At 39.5% G+C, this 27,295-nt stretch overlaps 1 protein-coding gene across 7 annotated transcripts in view; it reads right to left on the reverse strand.

Moving 5' to 3' along the window:
- BTRC (beta-transducin repeat containing E3 ubiquitin protein ligase) overlaps positions 1-27,295 on the reverse strand; it is a 118,721-nt gene that overhangs the window by 72,600 nt on the left and 18,826 nt on the right. For 4 of the 7 annotated variants that reach the window (XM_075026243.1, XM_075026239.1, XM_075026240.1 and 1 more), the window contains one exon: positions 17,836-17,943. The exons of the other annotated variants lie outside the window; for them this stretch is intronic. In XM_075026243.1, the coding sequence (XP_074882344.1) occupies positions 17,836-17,943 (108 nt within the window). The remainder of the gene's footprint in view (positions 1-17,835; positions 17,944-27,295) is intronic. 7 annotated transcript variants of the gene reach the window in all.

A 27,295-nucleotide genomic window follows, 5' to 3' on the forward strand; every position in this document is an offset into this window, starting at 1 on the left:
ATTAAAGACCTGCAGCAACTGTACTTGATATGATGGAAGTTATTAGGGTGAAAGAAGTGAAGAAAACCAGTGCATACAGAAGCTGAAAAGCCATACAAACTCCCTTCCATCAGGGAAAATTTTTAAATCCCACAGGCAAGCCTTCCTTCACAGACTAAAGCCAGACTAGGCAAAAGTGTTTGCACTTGCATGCAGGGGTCTCTCCTTTTGACCAAATACAAGCAAGATAAGATGAGAAGTGCTGACGTCTCCAAAGCACAAACTGATCAATCTTGGTGAGATAAATACTGCCCCCCCCACCTTTCCACAGACACACAAAAATTTTTTTTTATTATTTGCCCAAGGTCACACAATGACAGTGGAAGTGTTAGGAAGAGAAGCCACAAAACCCAAGCTCATAGTTCTTGTAACCTTCAAAATTTCTCTCTAGCAGAAGGCTCCTGTAAAGGGGCTCTGCCCTCCATAGCTCATTTTTCCTAAAATGGCTACTGTCTGTAACGAGATCCTTTTAAATCTGATTTGCATTTAAAACTTCAGCCTGTAATTAACAGAATATAACTCCATGGCAGGTTGTCTTAAAGACCACTACAAAATTATTACTATTTAACTCTCCCCATGAAGCCTCCTCCACCACTAAACACAACATGCTACAATGCATACGAAATCCCTAGACTGAAGCGTTTGACGGGAGATGACATGCAGTATTTTGTGTACACAGCCCAGCAAAACACTGCTGGGAATGAGATATAATACACAGAGAAATGCACTCCCAGGGACTACCAATTGGGCAGAGCTACCTTTAGTACCGCCTCGCTCGTCGTGGTGGAAATCAAACCCCTGCCAACTGAGGGAGGCTTTCTTTGGTGCTGTTCTGCCCTGCACTAATTATAAAAGAGTACAGACGCAGCCTTTTTCCAAGCGTGGGGAGGTGGGGGTCGGGGAAAAGCGTGTGTCTATGCGAAGAGCACAACTATTTTTTATGCTTTCAAATTCTTAATCCTGTTTGGAGCTGTCAGTGGGGGTTAATGGAAGCCTTGGATAGGAGAATTCCAATCTGGTTGGCAGATGGATAGGTTGGTTATAGCTGCATAACTATGTCTTGCCTGCAGGCACAATTCAGAACACTGTTAAAGCAATATAAAGTCTCTGTCAAGCTGAACCATTTGGATCAGTAGCAAGGAGAAATAATAATAAAAAAAGGAGTTCATTTCTGGGCCTTGTGCGTTTATGCTAGTATGCAGAAACTGATTAATTGTCATCGTGTGCTGGTCTGCTATACCTCGGATTTCTACTTCTGGAGTAGATTTTGCATGCTAATATAATCATTCTCCCTCTTGAGACATTAGCAAATAATCAAATGAAAAACAGGATCATAATTTACTGAGATTCGGGCAATTCTCTATGCAAATTTGACTTGTTATTGCTGCTGCCTCGTTAATCTGAATGCCTTTGACAAACTCCTTTGATTTATGAACTCATGACAACTCCAATGTGTATATATTTTGCTAGATTGACATTATCATTAAGAGTGGGTGGACTGAGCTCACATGAATGGCTGATTTTATTCGCTGGTGTCTGCTGCTCAACAGCTGAGCATCTCCTTCTCACAAAGCCCCTGAGCGCCAGGCTCTTCCCATCTACCCATCCATTCATCATCTCGATGTTAATTGGCCCAGGCTTTAAGCAAATTTTCAACACGATTTAAAGGCACGATGACACTGATTACTGACCCTCTGCCATACGGTGCCTATTGATTAACCTGACAGAGATGATGAGCTTGAGGGAAACTAGGTGTATGCGGACCTCGGGGCGGGGGGGGGGGGGGGGGGGGGGTGAGGAATAATATATTGTTTATGCAGGCAAAACACTTGTCATTATCCCAAAGGCCAGAATTTGTGCTGCACTGGCCCTTAAAACACACTATTGCTTTAAACACCTGCATCCAATACAGAAAATGCTTGCTTGCTGTGGAAAAATGATTACAAATTTGATGTCATGTGAAGTCTGTATTTTAATCGAGTTCCCTGATAAATAGACCCCCTCAAGCCAATCAAGTCTTGCTCTAGCCATTGCGTGTGTATACATCAGTTCAAACAGAAGCCTGGGCAGGGTGTGTTTTTAGTGGTATCAGCAGATCCAACCACATGTAGGAAATCTACTTGGGTATTTCAGGTCTCTAAGCAAATAATACAGTGGGAACACAGTGTCCAAACAGTTACAGTAGAGTAAATGTTTCAAGGGCAACTGGATGCCAGACATAGCTGTCTCGCTATTTCTGTTGCCACGTTAAAAGAGATGCTTTAGCACACACCAGTGAAATAGCGCATTCCCCCTTTTCTAGTGCAAACTGTTGATAGGACCTGACCCTCAAGCTCCTAGGTGCACTGAGTGAACGTAGCATTTTATCAGAGCTTGAAAATAACTGACATCCTCTTTCATGTTTCTTGAAGTGTCCCTGCGCTGCACTTGGTCCTCCTCACCAAGGACAGAGGGGTACTGTCTCAGCCAAGAGGGAGCCACTGAATAAAGTAGGTACATCAGCATTCTGCCTGCAGACTGGTGCTATATGAAAGGAAAAGGAAGCAGAAGGCCTGTTTGACCCCCACCCAGCCCCAGATATAGTCTGTCAGTCAATGCACACTGTTGTTCTTCCCCAATTCACGCCAGCAGCCTGCCAGCAGTCAGGATGTTTCTTTGAGGGGGGAGATTTGGGAGGGAGGGGACATTGCCCCAAGATACTACAAAGTTAGCTGTCTTCTAGTTTGCATCAATTTATTGCAGAAAACAGGACAAGGAATCATTGGGTAAAAGTATGGAGAAATTAGCTGCAACTGCCTGATGCCCACGTCAGCCAGAGTGGACTGAAAAGTGAAAAGGGATGGAGGGAGGAGAGAAAAAAGAGAAAGAGAGAGAGATGTGTGGAAATAAGTGACAGTCTAAGACTAGAGGCACATATAAGCCTTACGTTCCCTTTCCAATAACCTTTGTAAGTGATAGATGAGTCCAAGCCCATTGTTATCGTTAAGGGACTGTCAGCATCCTGATTTTATAAATGCTGTCTGTCAGTTTATAAATATCTCGGCCATTTCAAACAGTGCTAGGATGAATCCTGGCATAGCCAACGTCAGCCTGAAAGCAGTATTACCATTCAAAAAAAATATGGGTCTAACATCCGCTAACAACATTTAAAGATAGCTTCTTCTTTTTCTCCTATCACGAGGCCTGAAACGTTCAAATTCATGCTTATTTGGCTAGTCACTACACTATATAACATTGGTAATGTTCTTTGAGAAAAACAAGCACGAAAGCTTCAAGTTTGAAGGCAATTCTCTGCCTGTTTGGTAGATAAAACAAAAATGACAGCTGTAACACACAGGGAGATCCACAGCAATGAAAATGCAGAGATAAGTATCAGACCCCATTCCTCCTTGGCATTTGCTGCTCTGAACATTCACCAAGATTAGATCCTCTTAGAGAACACCATAAATTGCAATGTGTAGGCACAAGGGGGTGACTTCAGCCCGGAATGAAGACACAGACAAGTTTCCCAGCTCTTACAAGTTTAAAGTTAAACGGTACTTTTGCAAGGGGTTTATGGCTAAACATTAGAATGATGGAAGGAGAGGGCAGAGAAACTGCAGCCTGCCTTGCAGTGACTGATATTGGAAAAGGAAAGGGAATAAGCTAAACGGGCCTTCCAGTTCAGTGCCTGCTTTGCAGACTGGTGTGCACATGTGTACCATGTTTATATAGCTATTACCTTGTTAGCTGCACAGAATCCTGGCTTTTTTTCCTCCAATACATTTATGAACTCCCCATGATAAGGACTTCACCCCCAACCTGAACATTTGTGTGGTGCCTAAAGAAATGAAGTTTAAATTCATGCCCAAGGAGCTCAGGTACCTACTATAACCTAAATTCTTAAAACTGAAGCTCTAACAGCAGTGAAAATGGAAAAGTACAATACTGCCCCTCCAAACAGACACATACATGCATGTTCACACAAGTCCTAGTTTGGTCTGCACGCATGTTAATGCTGCCCACAATAACAAAAGTTTCAACAACCTTTTTTGCAGTTGAAAAACATGACAAGATTCTTTTTTTACTTCTGTAGAATGGATCCTTTGTATTTTTCCTTATTTTTCATTCAAATCAATAATTAGAAAAATACACATTTTCAAAGCAATGAGACTTGATAATGGAACTTCATGACCTCAAGAAGAGTTTCTTACCAAGTTATTTAACTTATTAATTAGTTGTAAAGGGTAATTTAAGGGTGTGGAGAGTGTTAGCATTACTAGAAGAACAGAAAATTAATTTTAATGTTAAAATACCAAAAGCCAGCACAAATATCAAAGATCTGATGAACAGAAGCATTTTGAAGAGCACAAATCTAGTCGTAGTTAAAAAATAAACAGAAATCCAGATGCTGGGAACAAGCCATTTAGGGAAATTTTTAAAAGCTAGCTTCACTTCATATACATTTCTCAAATGAGAGTGAGAGAGACAGAGAAAGAGAGAGAGAGAAAATATGGCTAATGAGAACAGTCTTTCCACATTCCCCGGGAAGCAGCTCTGCTTAACATTTCTGTTCTGTGAATTTAAGAGAGTCAGCAGTGGTAAATTTGTTTTTAATATTCAAGCTTTCAAGCCTTGCAAGCTAGTTGGCCAATGGCCCTTTCTATTCCAATGTTTGTTGGTGCCTTATTTACACAAGCATTACATCCGGAGAGCCTTTGAATATAATTTCACGTGGATTAAGGGAAGAACATTTGCTTCTGCTAATCAGGACATCTGGTTATTTTTGTAACTCACAGACATCTGCATTAGGCAGTTTGACTTCCCCATTCCTCATAACAAGGTTAGAGCTTAAGAAGCCTCAAGGACCTCTAGTTGAATTTTAGTATTTGCATTTTCTCACAGCCAGGTCTGTTTCAGAATTTCTTTTCCTAAATAGCACAAATCGATCAGCACCTTCACAGGTATACACATGCTTTTATAGCTAGCACCTTCTATGCATGATTTTATAGCATGTATCTTGTACTCCACGATGTTATAGTAGTTCAAAGCTATCTACATCTTTTTAAGGAACAGAAAGCACATATTCTCAAAAACCATGGATGAAAACATCCAATTAACCTTATGATACACATAACATGGGTGTACTTCCAAATATTTAACCAGGCCACTTATGTAAGACTGGTGTCAGGACTTGTTCTGAATCTTATTATCACTGTGCTTTGGTTTGTCTCTTACTAGCAAGTTATCCTGCAAATCTGTTCCTCTCATTGAACAAAACAGTATTCTTCCCTTTCTATTCTTCAGGACAACCTTAATGATTTCTCCAATCTTTTAAATTCATGCTCAAATTCTTCTTTTAAACAGTTTCAAGTGAGGTTAAATTTCTCTGACAGACATTGTGCCACACATACTTCAGAAAGAGGGATTTCAAATGCAACAGAAGCCTTTCGGAGAAGAGCTGAATCAATCAAGGCTTGGCTCTCACTTCTTTGCTGCTTTCATTTTGCTACATTCCTTTCACAAAAATTCATTTTCAACACTCATCCCAGAGTGTTAAAGTACTGAAGTTTGAAATTATACACTCTCATTCTCAGTTCGCAGGATTCTTCTCTCCCCGCCCACAAATCATAGCTTTTATCAGTGCTTTTGTTATGCTGGAATAAGATGTTTTCTTGATTTTTAACCCTACATGTAAGGGGTGGGGGGATGGGGGGGCGGCGAGCACAAAGTCAGCTTTTACAGGCTCTGAACATAAGCCAACATCCAAAAAAGATGTAAAAAACATATTTCTAGTACTAACAAGAGTTAGCAGGAGCCAACGGATCCGGGGAGAGTTTTTAAAAACTTTTTATTTATTAAAATTCTCTAGATACAGATTAACTTTCTTTGTACAATATTTATTACAGCTTCATCTGCATAGAAGCTGCAAGTGCTCTGAGAAATGGATTGTAAAATTGGCTAGTTTTGCTGTAGATTTCATGTCCTTCTTGAAGCATTATTTTCTAACTTTTTATAACTACTTCCCTCAAAGCAGCAATGCCATCTCACTGGTCTCACTATCCCCTTCCCCTCCCATCCCTGGTCATTGCCTACACTTACTATTTGGATTTTTTTTTTTTTTTTTTTCCCCAAACCTCTCGTTCTGAGCTTTCCTATCAAGTAGACAAAAAGACCTCCACTTCTCATCCCACCCATTCCTTAGAGCCTGTGGCCTTCTCACTCCCAAACACCTAACTCAATCACATTGTCCTCATCGCACTATACTGGTTTATGTTTTTCTTGTTTTTTCCTTCCTATTTTTCATTTCAGGAAAGGGGAAAAGGAGATACAAAACAAAGGTATGAAGCAGAAGTTGTGTGCCCAAAGTCAAAATGACAGCATGGGGGAACAAACCCCAAATTCTGTCCCCCACACTGTGTTAACTTTTTAGGCACAGTTCCTCCCCCAAATAGCAAATGAAAGCAGCTCACTTGCTTAAAGAAATGGCTACTCAGTGATCTCACTGCAGTGTTAGATTGACTTGAATTCACAGCATATTGTTTACACCACAGTATGTAGAGGCAACCATATCTTTTTATCTTAGACAATGTGAGCCACGTGACCCTGCAGCCAAAGCAACTTGGTTTTCAATCTCGAACAGGTTCAAAATACCTACAGAGTCATCATGGAGCAGTTCAGGTGACATAGCTCCACCTCCCTGACGTGCCTCACAGTAGTAATTTGTCCATACAGGCAGAGTGCAGTGCTTTTTCCGGCTTCCAAAGTTACATTCATTACAGGAAGCATCATCCACCACTGGAGTATGGGGCAAATTTAGTTAACTTCCAATACATGTTGTGTTTACATCCACACAGTGCTGTTGAAAAACCTCACTGCTGATAAAAAAGAAGTGTGAATCTAAACATGTCCCAAGCTTCTATCACATCAAGCAAAAAAATTTATGATCTTCTAATAAAAGAATGGAAAATTACAGATTAGGCACTGCACATAACATTTGGCTAGCAAGCACCACGGCCTTTTAACAGCTGCCACCCAAGAAACAAACCCCTGGGTCCTCCTGATTTGGCTAGACCAAATTTGAATATGGTAACACAACAGCCCCTCCTGTAACATTTCAATTTAAAAGCTCACTATTAGGTTCTGCTATTACAAAAATAATTCAAACTCTGAAATGCCATTTCCTTGAACTAGAGCAAGGATTTACAAAATGTTATTACAAATCTCACTCTGCTGGGTAAGGAAGAAGAGTTGGACCTGCTATGGAGACCATCAAATGGGGTGAGTAGTCAAGCAATCAAAGAAGGAAAGATAAAAGGTGTATATAGTGTCTCGCCTTCAGATACCTTGGGGCTAGCAAACATTTTGTTCCTATAGGAAATTATATAGCTCTAGATCACTACCTATTGAGATCCACTATTCGCAGCTTTTTGCTACAACATGAATGGCTTATTAAACCTACAACATATCTGTTTTAGTTAACTTCTTGGTGGAGAGGGGCCAGGAAAACAAAATGTACTTAAATGCTGAATTTTTTTTCCAGGCTGAATGCCTTTCATCCAATAAGACATTCAAAGCAGTGACCCAGCAAATGGATTGAAAAAGCAATCTTCCGTCTCAGTGCCGCATTATCATTCCTATTCAGTATTCTCGGTGAGATATCTCAATCAGCTGGATGTGTGTGTAAGTGACAGCGCAGCCCATTGCTGGGTTAATTAAACATTTGACTTTAACACCCTCCCCATCATTAAGCAAATAAAAACAGATAATTCAAACTGCACTTCATCCACGGGGTACACAACATACATGTCAAAATTAAGAGAGTCCAAGGCCCTCAGGGAGTTCTACTCGGGGAGGTAATCAGTTTAAATCTTATCTGGTTTATCAATTATTCTATTGATTAAAGCAGGGTGATTATACAAAACTCCCTCTTGCCACATGGGATACATGTCAGCAGAGCAGGACAACATAGGGAGGCTCAAAAACGATTTAAAGAAAATACAGACAGATGAATAACAGTCTATTAGTACATGCCAGCAATCCATAGATGGAAAGCCTGATTCTTCTTTTTAAGCAAGTGAATTAAAGTCCTTCCAAATTAGAGTGCCAATGTTGCTACCTCATCTGCTTTAAAATCAGATCTATATGTTGAAAGGGCAGCATTTCTTCGTTTTAAGCAGGTGATTTCTTGCCCAGTATTTGAGACATGTTTTATTGATACTGGTCTTGGAACATAACAAAGACACCAAACACAAGAAATCCCAGACTTTTAAAAGGCATTATACTTATCTATCAATGACTCTCAAAAAGTGGATGAAAAGGGCATTCTCAGCACTTGAACTCTCCCACATACATACATGACATAGCCATAAGTAAAATGCTGTATTTTAACAATTAAAGTGTGACAGCTTATCTTAGATCTAACAAGACTGTCCTTTGGAGTTTGAGATTTTTTTGTTTTGCAGCCCTCCAAAGTGAGACAACAGCAGCTGTGGGAGCTGCCACTGCCACATTCTCCTGATTTTCAACAAGCCCTCACATGAAATCCCACCACAGTAGTCCTTATTGCAACTTCTCTCTTGCGTACAGCCACAGTACACAAAGCAATTCCAGTTACTTCTCATTTTTTGTTTCCAGATGAAGAAAGGTTCAAAGGACCACTGTCTCTCCCAAGATCTGTTCATGTCCTGATCTGTGAGCACAGTCCCACCTCCACTATATTCCCAGTAACATTTTGTTTCAAGTTTTATTGTCATATCCTGAACTGGATCCTAAACTGGCCTGTACAAGACCTTGACTTACACATACAAACCAGGGACCTTTTAAAAATGAAACACTGCAGTCTAGGAAAAAACAACAATTGAAATTTATTTCTAAAAGTTCCCTCAAAGCAAACAATTAGCAGCAGAAGAAAGATTAGCTTTAAACCAGGGACCTTCCCCCCGCCCCTTAACATCTCCTACAATCTGTTCCATAATGGTCAGACTGGTAGCACAAACTAATTGTTAGTCATCTCATCACATCTCAATTATTAACCAGGACAGAGGGTATGAACCACAGTGGTCAAAACATCGACAAGCTGGAGAGCCCCAATGCCCCACTGGCCAGTGCAGTTGGAGTTGTAGTCACAGAAATTTTAAGAAACAAGAATAGCTAAAAAGCAGGGCTGAGGTATGTTCTTGCCCTTCACTTTCAGAAACAGATTATATGCCACTCCATATTGGCACTGTGTGTGCATCCAACCATACTTCAGCCTCTTCTTTGCAGATCTCTTTTCTTTGGAAGCAAACTAGAAGCCTGCATTAGCATGCTGTATTTTACTCTCACCACTAGAAATACTGAGGGTGCTATTTGTAATTGTATTCTTTTAAGAGGTTTGTTCTCTGCAGCTGTTTTCTGCTTGCAGTGTATTTTGTGTAATCAGCACATCATCATAAATACATTGGCTGTTCCCCCGAGGGAAGCTGTCACTGTTTAATTTACAGAACAACCTGGCCAATGTGAATTCTAACACTACAGCACTATGGCAAGAAGTTACCACACTTGGAAAAACAGGTTTCTATGAATTTTTATATCAAGAGCTGGTCCCAGGACAATTTAGGTTCTAGAAATAGATTGTTTTTAAAAGCACTTTATACACTGGATGGAATGGATTCTTTCCCACTTACAGCCTCTTAAGGCAGCACCAAACTCACTCCCACATTATTTTAAAGGTGACAACCCCAATCCCTCCAACACTACCACCTTCACTTCTGACTTCTGCCAAAAGAAGGGACTGTATGTAGGTATCTGATACTACACACCAATTTTATTTATTTATTTATTTTAAATTAAGAACAACCCAAACCATCATGTTAGTTGTCTTCATTTCAACAAGGGAACATACTCTGTTGCAAGGTCAAATGTTATTACCTACATCAAAGAGTTGCTGCATAGTTTATTACTCTGAAGATGCCGTAGAAGAGCAAGGCATATTCCTGAAAGAGTAAAAACGTATGCAGTTTTATTGGCTGAATGAAGAGTTGCTTCCTTTGTTTGCTGGGTATACGGTTGTATTTTGAGAGAATAAATCATAAGGATTTTTGTAGAAGGTAGGCAGAAGCGGATGGTTGATCTTACTATATACAGACACAATTCAGAAAATTCCATAATGGTACCAAATCATATTGGAAATCATTTAAGAACTAAACATGAACCCCAAATAAACATTTGGGCATGACCAATGAGTAACTTAGATATTTCATTAACAATGGCTACTAGAAGCAGTCTACCTGACTACTTGGAAAGGGAGCCAAGAAGGCTGACAACCTGATTTTATTTTTTTGTACATATATATTAAAAATAAAAATGCTAAAGAGAAACAACTACAAATGTAAATAAAATCAAAACCAATTTAATGTATAAATTTGTTTTGGAATTCTCCTCCAAAAGCAACACAAAACTATTTCATAAATTAAAAAAAAACCACAAACCTCTCCATTTTGGGGGGCAGCAGGTTGTTAAACAAATTTCAATGAAACTGAAAATTCCCAAGTTCTGTGTACAGCAGCACTTTGCTGATTCTCAGTGGTAATTAGAAGCCCTGTTTAACATCACCAGACACAGGGCAAGTATACAAACGCAATAAAAAAAGAATCATGCACATCACAGAGTATTGTTTATGTATTTTGACAAGCATAGTTTAATCTTACTTAGTTTGCAGAGCATTCTAGTAAATTATTTTCATCTATTTGAAAAGTAACAAAATCTAAGGAACAACCATTGAAGCAAAATAAATACCATCGTATCTCTGATATGGTTTATGAGAATGATCTACCAAACAAACAGAAAGCGGAGTGGAAATGGCTGAAATTTTATGAAGAACTGAGTCATCTGGTTGTCTATAGAAGAAAGAATACAGGAAAAATAATACCTGACTGTTTTTATGCACCATGTAAGTAGTAGCCAACAGAAAGCAGAAGAAATAAAAAGAAACCCACCCGACACAGTGTAGCAAAGAAAGTATCTCTTCAAGCTGTGAATTTTAAGATTAGGAAGTGCATTTCTACTCTGAACGTTTGGGTTTGTTCCCTTGAAATGTGCATATGGTCACATAAATACCTGATTTCAAGAAGAAATATTTCATTTTGTTCTCCCTATCCACACATTCAGAACTACCTTCTGCATGTTGTATTTCCCAAGAGTCACTGAATTCTGACTAACATTGGCTTAACTGCTGGGTGATAAAGTACTTCATGACTTCTCCAAATTTGTGGTAAAATTCCATATTTTCATTTTTAAATTACGATTATTACTTAATGTTGTACTAGCTCTTTGCAGAAGAGTTCTGCAGAAATAGGCAAACTTGAGCTCGTGCAACTGGCTCCCTCTGAAGCGCTGCCCATAGAGCCATCAAATTCAAAACGATAACCGAGCCAAGTGATTTACAGCAGACTATGCTGGTGCTAAACACACAGAAACATTTGTAATTGCTGCGAGGGGACTGCAGTGGGGTACACTTAACGCCTCCTTTCTTCACATAAGGCAAGAAAGATCAAGATTAGACGTCGGAAGAGCATGGAAAAGTCACTAAAACGTTAATTTAAAAAGTAACACACGAAATAGCACGAAGAAGCGGGTTCGTTACAGACCTCGGACCGCCCTGGGCTGAGGGGAACGGCTCGGAGGAGCGGAGCCGCGGGCTGTGGGCAGGCCTGCCCGTCCCCGCCGCCCCTGCAGTACCCGCCGGGGCCGTCAGAGGGCAGCACAGTACGCGGGATGGCCGAGACACCCCCCCCCCCCCCCCCGGGCTCCCGGACACATGCGCGGTGGCGCGTGCGCGCACACGCACAGCCTGATTCTAATTCAATTAGTGCAGCCTGCAACTCCAGAAAAGAGTAATTCAATTAGTGCATTGTGCAGCTCTACAATACCTCCAAGCAGATGTTCACAATCCTGAGGAACTGGAGCTAGCTTTAAAAATACCTGTATGCCTTCAATGTGGCGCTGCATATGCCATTTGTCACGACGGCTTTACACACCTTTCTGACTTCTAACAAGGGAGGAAAGAAACCTCGGATGAGTTTGGTTTCATTTTTTAAACTAATCAGCCGAAGTAATGCCGGCGAGCTAAAGACCTTGCCCTCTCCTTATCAGGAAGGGCACGTTAGGTAGTAACAAGATCATTAATGCAGAGGCTGAAGGAGGGTAGGCCTTTTAGCTACAACGCAGTTTAAATTAACCATCACGCTGGGCATACCGGAGTGGTATTTCTCAGTGACAGATACTGTCACACTTCTTGATACTCAGACTGAGGAATTAATAAAAGCACATGCAACTCTTGACAATCAATATGGGTGCAGAATAAATGCCGATTTCTTATTACTAAATTGTAATGTACTACCAAAAAAACCCCAAACCGTCTTCACTGATCCGCAGAGGATGACTTCTCTGCCACCTGAAAGGAGGGAAGCATCTCTTGTCATTGCTATTACCCAAGAGCTGAGATCCTGCAGCACAACCCAGGGGCTCTCAGAGTTTGGTTGGCTTCCCAGAATCACTGAGTAACAGCACAGGTTATGCCCCCAGCCAGACAAGGCCATCAGATTTAAAGGGGGATAAACCCTAAATATGTTTAACAAAGCTGCTCTGTAGTCACTGGGCATTTACTTCATATTAAAAAAAAAAATAAAAAAAAAAAATCCCCATCTTAGATAACCCTCTTGGTCCTCCTACAGTGAAGCTCCCAAAAGTCTGAACCACAGATGAGGGCTGGAGACAAGAGCAAAAATTATGCAATTAATCTGGCTTCATTTCTGCTCCTTCTCGTATCCCCTCTCATGCTTCTATAATTGCTCTTGCCAGGTGCTAAGATGAGGAGAAACAGGAGAAACTGCTGCCCAACACCTCCAACAAGAAACTTTGCTTAAAAAAACCCAGGTGTCACATTGTGGCAGTTCAATATTTCATAGCCAATACAAGGAATGTGCAACAACACTGCAACTTTAAATCTTTGCCTCCCGTGTCAGTCTCTCTCCTCTCATTGTAATGCCAAAGGGAACAGCAATCAGAGTGGAGATGTTCAACGTGATAGAGGTCAGGACACCAGTGGATCAACGTACCAGAAACACGACCTTGTTTATTTTTTTCCCCGGTATTATTGTTTACAGGGTGCTTTGCTCATGTACCTTGTGGTTCTTAGCTAAAAGATGAAATTACAGCCCAGGATGAAGCGCTCAGGCACACATCCAATTTGTGTTTCCATCTCAGAAAACAAAAAGCTTCTGAGGCCCTCGGGCTGCCATTCAAACTTGGAGAGGCTGACATTTTTAACAGCATGAACCAGAGACTGGCAGAGGGAATGATCTAATGCATTTCTGACTTGTCAATCAAAGATCTCACCTCTGCTGTCTTGTAAACAGTTGGGGGCCACCTAACTACATTCATAACCAGGGGAGAGCCTGCCGCCAGCCGGGGGGTGCTGGAGCCACATGCTCTGGCTATTAGTCACCAAAATTATGATTCCGTTTTAGAGGCGCACCGTAAACAGCCCACGGGCAGATTTCACACGGCCGCTGGGAGAGCATGAGGGGGGAATGCAAAGCAGGTTTGGTCGAGGGCAGCCACGTCTCCACACTGATGGAGTCTATTGACTGGACACCCCATCTCTCTCCCAATTAAGAGACAGAACTACGCACACCATCAAACATTGGCTCCAAAGCCGATTTCCTTCAAACTCCTTTCTCACAAACACATTTCTGAGCACGCACAATTTGCCCAGCCCAAGACTTTAGCTTTACACTCCTGTATGACCATAAATAATGTACTACTACTCACATTTACACTGCATTTCCCAGCAATAAGATGTCAACTTTTAAGGTAAAAATGCATGAACAGGCTAAGGAAATTTACAGAGACAACTGTTTCTAACAATTTACTGACAATGCTTCTTTACCAAATACTCTACTTCCTAACACAAAAATATAAACATTAGGAAAAAAAATAGATGTAAAATTCATTTGAGAAATGAGTTTGTCTCTGCCTCATGGCTGCAACAGCCTTCCGTCACTACAGGCTGTTTACATCTTTCATACTCTCACCTTTCTCCAAAAGCGATCTCAGTCCAAAGAAAGGAGTGCTGTACACCATGTCATGCTGCACAACCTCAAGTGCATGCCTGTTTACTTCAATTTACCTAGCACAGTACACCCGTGCTTTCCTCAACCAGGACAGAGCTTTCTGCCAAGACCAAAGACAACACACCTTGCTTCTGCAAAACCACACAGAAGGTAGTCCCCTTCATCTGACAAACTCTGATGTGCAGTTCTTGATGATCAAGACCTTCACTTCAGTTAAAGGAAAATGTGAATTTCTGGTATTCTAGAGACACTTGTGTATTCAACAAGATGCTGCTACCTCCACCACAAAAGTTAATCCTCCTCTTTGACTACAAGTGCCTGTTACAGAAACAGAGTTTCAGATCTGGCAAAATAAAGCTGACAAGACAACTCTTTTGCTTTTTCACTGGTGCCTAGGTTCCAAAGAAGTAAAAGCATGACTGTTGTCCCCAAAAGTTTACAGTCTAAACTGGAGCTGATATTCATGATGGGTGTCAATTAGGTAAAAAGGAAGCGCTGGACTGTTCTCTGTGATTACCCTGATACATAACCTTTGGCAAGACTTTCAAATTGTTCTTCAAGCCTCTTCATTTATATAATAGCTTACAGAAATAAATTCAAGGAACTACTGTGGTCTTCTGCAAACCTGGAAGGATTAATACAATCATTTCCTTGGCATACTTGATCGGTGTAATTATAAATTAGAATTTTCAGAGAACTGCGACTATTAAAAGCAACATAAACAGAGCCTTGTGAGCACGCATAAAAAGTATTTCAAAAGGGAAAGTAATTATCTTCAAATGAAAAATATAATGAAAACAGACACCTGTTGGCACATCTGTAAACTTCCAAAGCATATATTTCTAGGAAAAAGAATATACTCTGCATAATTTTTTTTTAATTATTAAGAGAATCTACACACAACCTAGTTTTCAATTGCTTTGCAGAATAACAGTACAGTAAAATTTGGCACCCAAGACACTGAAAATAGAATGGATGGCCTTTTTCTCTTGTTAACATAGCCTCTTTGACCCCTTCCCACAGTGCCTTATAGGAGTTCAAGTTCCAATTTGCTGCCATCTTCCACCATGATCTCTATGAAATTCAGTTACTCAATAGACTATGAGTTGCAAAGCCCTTTGAGAGAAGAGATGTTAAAAAGAACTGTTTCTAGCTCCTTATTCCCCCATTCATGGGTTTAGCCTTAAAACCTTTCCCACTGTGGGAGGATTGCCAAACAGAGCTGAGGAACCAGAAGATCCTGTTTTCACACAAGTGTCTCCAATAATAAAAACACACAAAGAAGAAAAATGAAGTTATCTGACATATTAACAGAATCATCTCTAAATCTACTATCTGCCAATGTTTCCCATGAGGAGTCAGCAGGGCTTTAACTGAGCTATTAAAAAAGAGCCTCTTTCCACATTTCTGTCTGAGCATCTGAAGGTAAGCATGTAAATAACTAGACAAATTCAGCAGTGACTAAGTAGCCTTCCAGATGGCATCTTCTCTTTTGCCACAAGCAAAGAACATTGATATGCTTCTCCAGTTACTTCAAGCTTGCTATGGAAAAAAGAAAATAACTTATTATGAGAAAATTTGCTGGGCTACAAGAAAGTCTTTAATGCTTTCCTGAAGACTCGATATCAAAAAATGCATTAAAGAACGATGAAACATTGCAACATCACAGCTTCAAGCAGGCTCCAAACCACTCCCATGTAGACTTCTGCACTGGAAAATGCAGAAGCCATGCCTCATAGAGGGGAGTTTTCTTCAAACCATGCAAGTTAATGGGGACCAAAGCCCATTGAAAAAAATGGACTGAAGTATGGATGACTCATTGCTGCAAAAGCTGTTGCTGGCAATTTAGCTTCTCCCTCAATTGGCACTAAATGTGTTCCTCAACATAGCAGAGTGATGTGAAGAGTAACGGTTTTTAGATGGCAAGTGGGGCAAGGCTTCCCCAATTCCCATAGTCACTAAATACACATGGAAATGTCTCTCAAAATCTGCAGGAATGCAAATGTCAAAGTCCTACTACTCTCCCAATAAGGCAGTACACAGTGAATAGTTGTGCAGCTGACTCATTTGAACCCAAATATCAATGCACTGCATTAGCAGAAAAGATATTGTTCCTATCTATCCTATCTATCATTAGCAAGAACACCTTGAGCTAAAAGAGGCTAATTTCCCTTCCCCTTTGTAATATATGCTTATTCTGAGTAATCAAAAATAATTCAAGTAGAAAGAAAGGAGTCCCAATTTGAGTTTTTAAATTGCTTTCAATATACTGCTAAGGTTCTCTGAAACCTGGGCTTAAAGAGATCTGAGATTTATTCAACAGCAGAAAGCCCAAAAATGAGGCCCATCCGATTTAGTCAAATTATGCAAATCAGGATTAGAAGTAGGAGTCTAAACTCTGCCTGTTGTCTCCAGAGTCCTCTTAGACTAATAAAAAGTCGTCTTCCCCCTCCCCCACGGAAAGCTCCACTAAAAGCTTGCTTCAGCAAAGGAGACCTGGCAGGACACCTTCCAGAGTCCATCAGTGCTACTGCTGGGTCAGCAAAAAGAGTTGCAGCAAAATGATGCAAGACACTTAAGCCTCCCCTGAGGCTTATTTCCATAGTACTCTCCTAGCCCTGGGAGGAAGAAGTCGAATTCAAAATAATCTTTGCATGCTGTCCTTTAGAGGCACATAATGAACTTTCACCAAAACAAGTGAAAGTTTCAGAAAGATTCTAGCTTATTTGTTATGTCTGGTTTTGCAAGATGCTGGTGAATAAAACTCTGCCACAGGTTAGGTCAGCAGTAGCGTAATCCAGCAGCACAAACCTTGAAGTCAACGTTCATGCTACCATGAGCTCCAACAAAAACGTTCTCTATAGAGATACTCCTAACATCCCTCAGTTACTGCAGTTCACACATCTCGGAGACAGAGTATTCAACATGAACATAACATCTCTGCTGTTTATATCCATGTCATTGTAAAATGCTTGCAATGATCTTGAGAGCCTTGTGTAGGTTTCTAGATGCTCACCCAATAGCTGCCTCACTCTACCCACAGGAAAGCATCTGCATTTTGCAAGATTCACTGGTCACCCAAAGTGCCTGAACAAACCTGTTTGGCAGAAAGCTATTTCATGACAGAGAAAAGCTTGAATCTAACAAAATCAGAGACCAAAGAAAAAAAACAGGCTTTCTTTGTTTGCCTTTTGATTGACAGCTTACTTGTACAATAATTTTCTGTGTCAAAATGTCCAGACTACTGCTAACAAACCTGAAGTAAACAAATGCTGGCATCAATTATCACTATGGCAATGAACCCACCCCCTCAGTCCTCTAAGTGGCAAACAGAAAACTTAGATAGGAGGGGAATCACTCCATGAATAGCCAGATTGGAGACTGCGTGATGGATACTGTTTGCCAAATATAATTAAGTGGTATATTTTTGACACAACTGAAAGCCAATGGAAAAGATGATGGTACCAAGCCAATTTAGACAAAATAATTATATTATATTATATTGAGGTAATGGAAATGTCCCAGCACTGACCTACCCTGAATCTACACAAGATGGGTTTAAATACCAGCGATCTGAATGACATAAGAGAGGCATATAGTATGAAGGAGAATAAATGGCAGTAAAGCAAGCAAGTAAAGGAGGAGATGCACACGTACACAGACAGAGAGAAAAGAAGGAGCGGGGAGAGACAGAAAGTACCTGGAAAGCTGGGAGTGCGCCAGTCCCTGGGTTATACAGGCATCGCAGCGAGGGCATGCTGTCCGCCAGGCTGGAGCAGCCCAGCCACAGAGATCTGGGCATAGAGCACTGCAGAGAAAGGACAACTATGAGATGGGACTGTATGAAACAGGATGGCACAGATTACAGGAACTTTCAAGGCTTAGCCAAATGGCATCAACACAACTGCACCTGGCGTTAAAGACTGAGATATCTTTAAGAGAACACAAACTGCTGATGAGTCTTTTCCTTGAGAGAAGCTTTACAGATGTCATAATACCAAGAAAAAGTCACTATGGATCAAGAAAGTAAATTTTTGGTCAGTTTTCTACACCAATGTGTGAGTTTCTCCAGTAACAAAAAGTTTCTTTCCAATTAATCAGACCTCTTCTCCATGCACAGCCACGCTCCAGGCACAACACAAAGCAAGTAATTTTGCAAGGGAAGCAGAAAAGGAAATGACAACTTTAAGTGTAATACTGGCAGGGAAAGAAAAGGTTTGGGTTTTGTCTGTAAAGGGGATAAAAGGAAAAACCTGCAATCCAAGGTGACTAGGAACTTGGTTACACTTTATATGAGTTTAATGTTTCTGCTTGCCTTGTTATTCATTAAATAAAATACAATTATTATAATAAATTGATTCTGTTCCTCCAAACACAAATACAAAAAAGGAGCCAAAGCAGCCATCAAGGAAAATACTAGCCATTTTGATAGTTAAAGCCATTACCCCCTGAAATATAGAGAGTTGCTTGTTCATTTTACACCACTACTATTAAATTTAGGGATGCATTATGATAGCAATTGCTTTTACCAGCCACGGAGTTTTTGATGCCATAAGCACTACTGCATTTGCCTAATTACTGGCAAGGCAGGAAAAAACAAGTATATTTTAAATGGGCAGATAGCTATGAAAACTGTAGGATGTGATAGATTAGATGCTAGAGATTTCAAACCCTCATACTCTTATTTTTTGTAATCCTCCCCCCCCGCCTTTTTTTTTTTTAAAGGGGGGGATGGGAGGAAATCTGAGTGGAAAGGGCAGCTGGAATGGGTATGAAATGACAGCTGCCTTTTGAGCCACCATTTCTTGCTGTTCTTAAGAAGGCTAGAAAAACTTGCACAATCTTGCACTAAATTAGTACGTAAGAGCAATATATCCCATCCTTGAATGAGCAGAAAGGTGATCACCAACATTCATAATCTGGTACTGTGCAGACAGCCACAGAGAGATTAACCCTGTCTGTCACCACGTTCTTTGCTGTACTTTGTTGCAATTTACACTGCTGTTCCAGAAATAGTATTAAAAGACTGCTGGGGAACATAACCTATACAAATATGCTTATTAGAAGTTTACGATACCTTAAAATAAATTCCTCATCTCATTTTTGTTTTTTAAAAAAACTCTTCACTTTACAAAGATACTGAAACTCAAGTAGTTTGGAGTATCACACATCACATGAATTTGTAGCTAATGCCCCTCCTGAAGACAAAAAAATTACAGCCATAGTATTATAACAAGCAACAAAAATCTGAGCCATACTTCCCTGTCTGCCACCCTAACCTCCCAGAAAACAAACACTCCCACACACAAAAACCTTCCAAATGCCAGCAATCTTTTCTTTGTAATGTAACATATCACTGCAGCTATTAAAAGCTGTTGTGACAATCAGCCTTAAAAAAAAAAAATATATATATGAAGTGGACTTCTATGGTTAAGCGTTTCACCTATTTAGTAATGCATTTACTTAAATCAAAGGTGTTTATTACTCTCCAAGAATGTCACAGTAACAAGGAAGATTAACTACAACATGGTACCTCTGATGATGATTACCTAGTGCATTTGCTCTGCATCAGCTGCTTACCATTACCCATCCTAGGATTCATAACATAATACAAAATAAATACAGGGCAAATTTTTTTTTTTTTTTTTTTGCATACAGAGTTAGCGAAGTCTTGCCTCATCATTTATTCCCTTTTCTCAAGCTTTCTCATCCCTTGTGCTGGCTCAGGCTTTTGTGCTGCAATAATAAGCTCAAAGAACTGATTGCCATTAAAATTGATTGACAAGATAAAAGAAGTTACTTTAAATATTTGTACTGACCAAAGCATGTAAAGACAGAGAGGCAGGAAAAATGAGGACCATTCTGTCAGCGGAAAGGCAAGCTTATGTTGCCTCAAAGTTTATGTGAGATTATGGCTCAAGTCAGAGTCACTACAAACTGCAGGTAGGGCACGCTGTTGTGCCAGGGCACCTACAAGGTAATGAAATGTCTTCCTCTAAAATTGCCATGATAACAAAGGAAAACATTGGAGGTCTATTCTGCAGAACTCTCTGTACCTACAGAGGATATAACTACTCACCCATGCACTCCCGCTGCTTAGCATCATTCCAGAATTAGGAAGTATGTGGTAAAAAATTACCAACACCTTAGATGACATCTGAATCTGCTCCAGTATATAACAAAATTTATATTACCAAAACAGTTCTGTTATCTATCTTAAAAAATAAGTGTGAAATTGCACACAGTGTGGGAGAAAATGTCATTCCTGTACTTGCCTTTTACCTATTGAAGGAAGCGGAGACGCTAAATTACTGTTGGTGACTGAAAGAGGCTTATTCACAAGCATGAACAAAAGGCCCCAGGTGCTTCAATAGAAACAGCTTGTGTGTAAATCAGATGAGTGACCCAACAGAACAACTTCATTTACAGCCTGATCTCTGAAAAATCTGAACAGCCTCTACCCCCATCCACTGAGCAAACCACGTGTCAAACACTCACTTTTGTACTGTCAGCTCCACAAACAAGGGACTGGCCTCCACGTTCACTACTTGAAAGCTGACTGACAAAATCCTCTACTGAACTTAAGTCAATCTACATTGATTCTTCAAAACAAAGATACAGAGGCACAGCGTTTGGACTACAGCCAAATGGGAATGCTGATATTGCTTGCTAAGTACTGGTCCAGGATGCAGCAGTCTCTCTACCTTCCTGACTCCCAACTGTATTAATACTTTGGATGCCTGCACAACTTTTGGACCCAGAGATGAAAGCTTAAAAGCTAAGCATCTTTAATACACATTGAGTGGCATAAGATAGGGAATTATTTGACAAAAAACACAATTTTTTTCCAACTGATTTTTAAGTCCTATTCCCTGAACTCTGAAATATATTTTCCCACTAAAGAAATACAGGGAATACAGTTTCAAACAAGACCTGTAACCTCCTTCTGACAGAGGCTTGTACCAGCTGCTCCACTGGTGATTAAAATGGGCTTGCCTTACTTTGAATTAAAATAAGCTAGAAGCATTCACAGTCACTGGCTGAGCTGAGTGGGCAGTAAGGGAAGACGTATTGTAACCTATTCAATTACTCTTGTAACTATACTGCAAGAACATTTTTGACTACATCAGATGTTCTGCCTCTAATAGACTACCCTCTCTTCCAATCATTTGACGTCCTAAAGACAAATCTCAATACACACTCAAAGGCTAAAGTTTTGCCAGTGCTAAAAATTGGTTATTTACTTTATTTGCTATTGCATTACAAGATTATACATTACTATTTCAGACTGTTAGGGTTTTTTGTTTTGGTTTGGTTTTTTTTTTTTTATCAAATTTGTTCTCTTCTAGTCCTTCAGCAAATACAATATACTAGGGGTAACTAACACAGTTTTAGTAAATTGTGTTACAGGTCAGAAATACATCACCTTGTCCTGTAAAACTAAGTGGCTCCACATGGGGAAAACACAAAAGTTCTTGGACTACTACAATTTACAACTATAGTGCACGGGTGTGAAAACACAAACTTACTGTACTGAACTCACTGTAACACAAGAGCCACAAAAAAAATTAATCAAACAATAGTTTAAGAATATTTGCTTTACAAATACTTCAGATAAATTAATTAGACAGTAGTACAGAATGACTGTCTTTAACTGTGGTGCATTTTAACATAATAAAGTGTAACAACCTACTATCCCTGTCTGAACCCTGCACTCAACTTTATGATAACCTGCATGCCTAAAACGCCTTTGATTTACAGGCAACCTAACATATTTTTGCACATCTTCACAAGTTAGTGGCAAAACCAAAAAGGAAACTCAATTTTCTTCCAAGGGCTGGTTTTTGGTCATCTGTACATAATATTAATTTCACCTGCTAACCATACCTATTTCAATCATTTCTTAGTTCAAAATTATTTCCCTCCTAGTACAGTGTCCAGTGCTTTATGCAGTTGAACTCTAAAGATAAACCAGTAACAATTTCTACTTCTCTTGGGAGATGGGAATTAAGATCCTGTTCACCCAATGTTTTCATTAAGGAGCATAAATACAGTATGACGCATGCTGACAAGAGATGAAGAGTTTAAAAACGGAGAGAAATGAGGCTTTTTCTGGTTGCTCCAGCTGATCATAAGCCAGGGAACTGGATAAGGTTGTACAAAGAAAAACAGAAACGCAAGCTGTAACTATTATAAAAACCAGGATAAGAGGGGAAAAGAAGTGCTAGAAATTCTACTACCCAAACTGGAGCACATAGAACATAAGGGATGCTCTGAAGAGTATTTATATACACCAGACCTGAGCTTGATATGAGGAGACAGATCTTTCCCCACCTCTTTTTTTCATCACATTAGAAAGCAGATATGAGATGCCTGGCAAGTACAATTCTCCCTGAAAGTCTCTTTCGCAGTACTGTTCCCTGCATGCTCTCTAAAAATCTAATTCTCAGGAAATGTGCCTTTGAAATTTTGATCCCTTATGATGCTTTATTAAACACATGCTCAGATGTTACTAGGATTCCTAATATTCACAAATATTTTTATATTATAACACAACAAATGGGAGAACAAACCCTAATACTTTTCAGTCCCACTCAGTTCCTCTTACACTTTTTTTGGCCACATATTTAACTAAGACAAGGCCAAAAATATAACACGCATCACTTTCACATTGTGTCCAATGTGCACTATTCCTGTCACCACAGAATGCAATACATTGTATGAAACTTATCGGATAAGGCAGCTGCTATTTACATTACAAATGTTGGTCTCATTAAACTTAATAACAATTCCAGAAACTTACTTCTGGCTGAAAAGTGATTTGGCATTCCTTTTTTTGGTCCACTTTTCATCCTTTCAACCTCTCATACATAAAAATGAAGAAGTATCTCTTATTTTTCCCTCTACTGTTCAGAGAGGTGTTCTCTTTGACTAAATATATACGATATAGGGATAAAAAAAGAAAATAAATTCCCAGTGCACCTTGTGTACTTTCACAATTAAAAAACCTGCCATATATATTTCATTTTTTAGCTTGGGTAGCACTTGATCATACAGGCTTCTTATCTGAGAAAGACAGATATGATACAACTTCAAAAAAACTGCAAAAATTAAATGAGAATATTCTTTTTATTTTACTAGGTTTTTGGGGGGCTTTGGTTTTTTCTTTTCTTCCACCCCCTATCCCAACAGTGGATACAAGGCATACTAAATACGTAATTACATGAGAGAGCCACCCAGCTTTCAAAGGAGCCATTCCAGTGAATTGTGTAAATAATACGCCTTTAAAAACCCTAACATATGAATACAGATTTACCAGTTATGGAGCAGTTATATACCTGAGAGACAAGAATACCCATTTTAAAAAAAAAACCCTGCCTAATTATGAACTTACCAAAGAGACTAGCATGGCTCAGAGCAAATTAATACTTTTATAACTTTCTCCAAAAGTTTTTTGTCTTGTTTTCATTTGAAAATAAGAAAAAAATGTTAAAAGCTGTAAGTCTTAATTAAGCCAAAAACAATGGCCCAAACCCATAGAGTTAAAATTTACACCTTCTTACACCCCAGATCACTATTCCCTGCACTTAAGACAATTCTGACTTTGTCACTAGCAGTTTTTCTTGAAAAATCTTTCCATGGTAAGAAAATGAATTTATAAAATAAAGAGGCAACTACAGTACTTCTCACAGAGTGTGACCATAAGAAGGATCTCCCAGGGTTCAACTAGCCCACAAACTGTCAGCTCTTCTAGTTGGCACATATTGCACCAGAATTGTGAAGGGCAACACATAGCTGCTGTCATAACCAGTGTTTTTCACAATTTCTCAGCCTCTACTACATTCAGACATTTTGGTCTCATTTCCACAAGCATGTATGGGGATGACTAAAAGTGGTTTGTGCTCCTGTTTTGGTATAAGAAAAGTAATTGAGCTATCTTATTGAAGACCCTTGAAGCATTTTCACGAACTCCAAATCAAGCAACCCAATACCTTACTTAGGGAAAGCTGAGAATATTCCTGGGGCAACTGTAGGATCTGTCTTCAAAACAATTAGGTATCACAAATCAGAGGCTGAAACATGCTACCAGGGTTCAATTACAACACTCTTCCTAGATTCCAAACATAGGAAATACTGGACTTCTTACCCCGGTACACATCACTGACTTCAGTGAAGCGGTTTTCCCCTTCACCCTATGGCTCAGGTTGGTTACTACATTCTGCGAGCTTTGCTGTGCACATACAGCTCAAACTGCTGTTGATTCCTTTTCCTTCAGCCTCCCATTTTTCATGTAATTATTCAGTAAATTTTCCTTAACATACATATTACGCAAACTCTTCTCTAATCTTCTGGTAACTCCCTCACTCACAGTAACTTTTTACAAGAGATTCCAGTTCACTAACTACTCTTAAATATCAAAGATAAGGGACATAGAAAAGGGTTTACATATTCAGATTATCCAAGTAATTTCTTACCTGAGTGGGATCTGGGAGGATCAAATCAAAGCTTTTAGGTAAATATTTGTGAAGAAATGTTTTCCCCAGTGAGTGGTTACTGGATTCCAGATTGACAGAAATTACACACCCCAGAAAGGGGCCAGCTTCCCATCTACAAGGTGTACGAGATCCTCAATTGCCAAGTTCTTGAGGGAACTTGCGTAGACCATATCTGAACTAGACAATACTAATGTTTTCATAATTACAGCTCTTTAATCCATGAAGCTAATATATCTAAACCAGTGCACCTAGAGAGCTTTAAGATTCAGATGCCATACCCTTCCTTAAGGAGTATAACATGCAGAGACTTGTGTGTGCTGCTTTAAGCAACACCAAAGATGGTGTTAAAAGCAAGCCCTACCCAAACTTACTAAAAGCAATCTCACCAAGGTCTAAAGCATGAAACTATCTGAAGGCTTAAAATGGAGATCTTACAAGACCAAGAGCATTAGACTCTTTCGTAAGCAAGAAAACATAGCTGCTATTAAGCTCCATCATATCCAAATCCTGATTTTGCAACAATTCCAAAAAATTTAAAATCTTACTATGCCGTAAGACAAAAATCTAATTCTTTGACACAGGCCTTCTGCATGAATTTGGGCAGAGTAACACAGCATCTCAGTTCCACATCCACACAGCAAGAACAACAGAACTACCCTGCCCGAGAGAGGTGTCAGAGACCAAGTGTGTCCTTAATTATGAAGCTCTACCACATAAACACCGAAAACTGAAACAACAGAGAGCCAAGCAGAGAATGGTGAATCATCACCTTTATAATAAAGGCAGAAAGAGCAGTATACCAACTGCCTAACCATCACTCAACCTGAACAACTATGAGGCTTTAAAAAAACCACACAACCCTACTCTAAGAAATGGCTTGAAACCTCTGCAGCTTGGGACACTTCTACAACTTCAGTCTGGATTTCCATCACACAAACTGCAGGGAACAAACCTACATTGGTGGAAAGACAAAATGGAGGTTTCATTAGATTTTCCCTCATCTCTAGTTTTATTTAATTCCATAAAATCTCTCAGGATTATTATGTTATGCATCTACCACACAAAAGTGTTTCAAGGATAACTGATATGTCTGCACAGCACTTTGCATTCTCGAAGTCCTATATGAGTGTCAAGTATTAATAATGAACTGCAGAAAGAAAGCTTCTTTCTACTTTCCACTCAAGGAACTAGTATCTGAATTTTGAAAAGTATATGGATCCACTGAAGATAGAATACATGTTTTAGAAGTTAAGAAGGAGATGCTAAATGACAAAATTAAAAAACCAAAATATTTCCAGAAACATTGCATTTTTCTCATAGGGAAGTGCAATTCTAGTGGAAGAATCCTGTTTTCACCACAGTCCTGGTTTTTACACTCTCTTTTCCAGCTGACTTGACTGAAGTGCAGACCATTAATATCTGAAGTGCCTTGTTTTGATTATACTGGCCTTTGCTGGTACCAATCTAGTTAAGGTAGCACCAAGAATTTCCAGCATAAAACACATTTACAGGTTTATAACTTGGCTCTAAAAATTCTACTCCAAAAGACAGTGGGAGGCAGAAAGGCTCAGATGAGTGCATTATACTACATATCCTATGTGATGCATACTTGCTCACAATGGTATGCGAAGGGGAGGGATTAAATTTAACTCTGAATTACCATGTTTCACAAGACACCTAAAATGATACTTTTAACTTCCCCATTCATGTAATCAAAATAATGTTTTGTAAGTGTTTCAGCTAATTAAGAGCTTAATTTGTCCAATTTCACAGTTTGGCTTATATCATAGAAGGTGTCAATATAATACAGGAATTGGAATGTCATGTCTATTGACCATATTCATACACAAACATTCCCCTCCCTCCTCCCCTCAGAAGTCAATTGCAGCTTGTCTTCAAAGGGTCAATATCTAGGTCATGGTATGTTACAGACTGCTAGCAGCACAACTCTGCCATTCAAAGAAAGGCCTAGATGAAGATCAAGGCTGAATAAATTAACTGTAGGTGTTTGCCTTTTTGTAAAAGATAAACTCACAGGAAACAGCTATAGTAATGAGAGCTCTGCAGGTTACTTAAAATGCTATTCTTAAAGCAACATGTATTTCTGGCCACTGGTATTGTATTTCCTCTAGCCCACATAGGAACAGAATACAGCTCTCCACCACAGCACAGCAACATTAAATATAAAAACCTGGCATTAAAGGGCAGAGGGTAATGGCATCAGTGTGGGCGACCCATGCTCAGGTAGTGTTCAACTATTATCTCCAGTTTAAGTAGCCTGGAAATATGCAAATCCAGCCAGCACTGTTTTTAGATAAAATTGTCAGTTTTATGGATATTTATAGTTTGTGTCCAGTCTTGCAGAACTCCATCTTCCTCCACCTCATCTGTAATATAACCTGCTTTTAGCCCACATTAATACAATGTGTTACTGGGATACTTCTCACATTCTGTATAAGCCAGGTAGCAGATCAATACTCAGCTATGCTGAGGAGGAAAAAAAAATAAATAAAATCATTACATTAGGATCCTGTTAAAAACACAGATACCAGGAGGACAAATGTGATGCACAGATACCATTCCATCCGGATGCATATGTAGATTACTGCTTTGAAATACATAGAAAGTGGCTTTCTTTCCAATATACGGTTTTAGAGAGTCCTA

The sequence above is a fragment of the Buteo buteo genome, chromosome 4, assembly GCF_964188355.1.
Source record: "Buteo buteo chromosome 4, bButBut1.hap1.1, whole genome shotgun sequence".
NCBI lineage: Eukaryota > Metazoa > Chordata > Aves > Accipitriformes > Accipitridae > Buteo > Buteo buteo.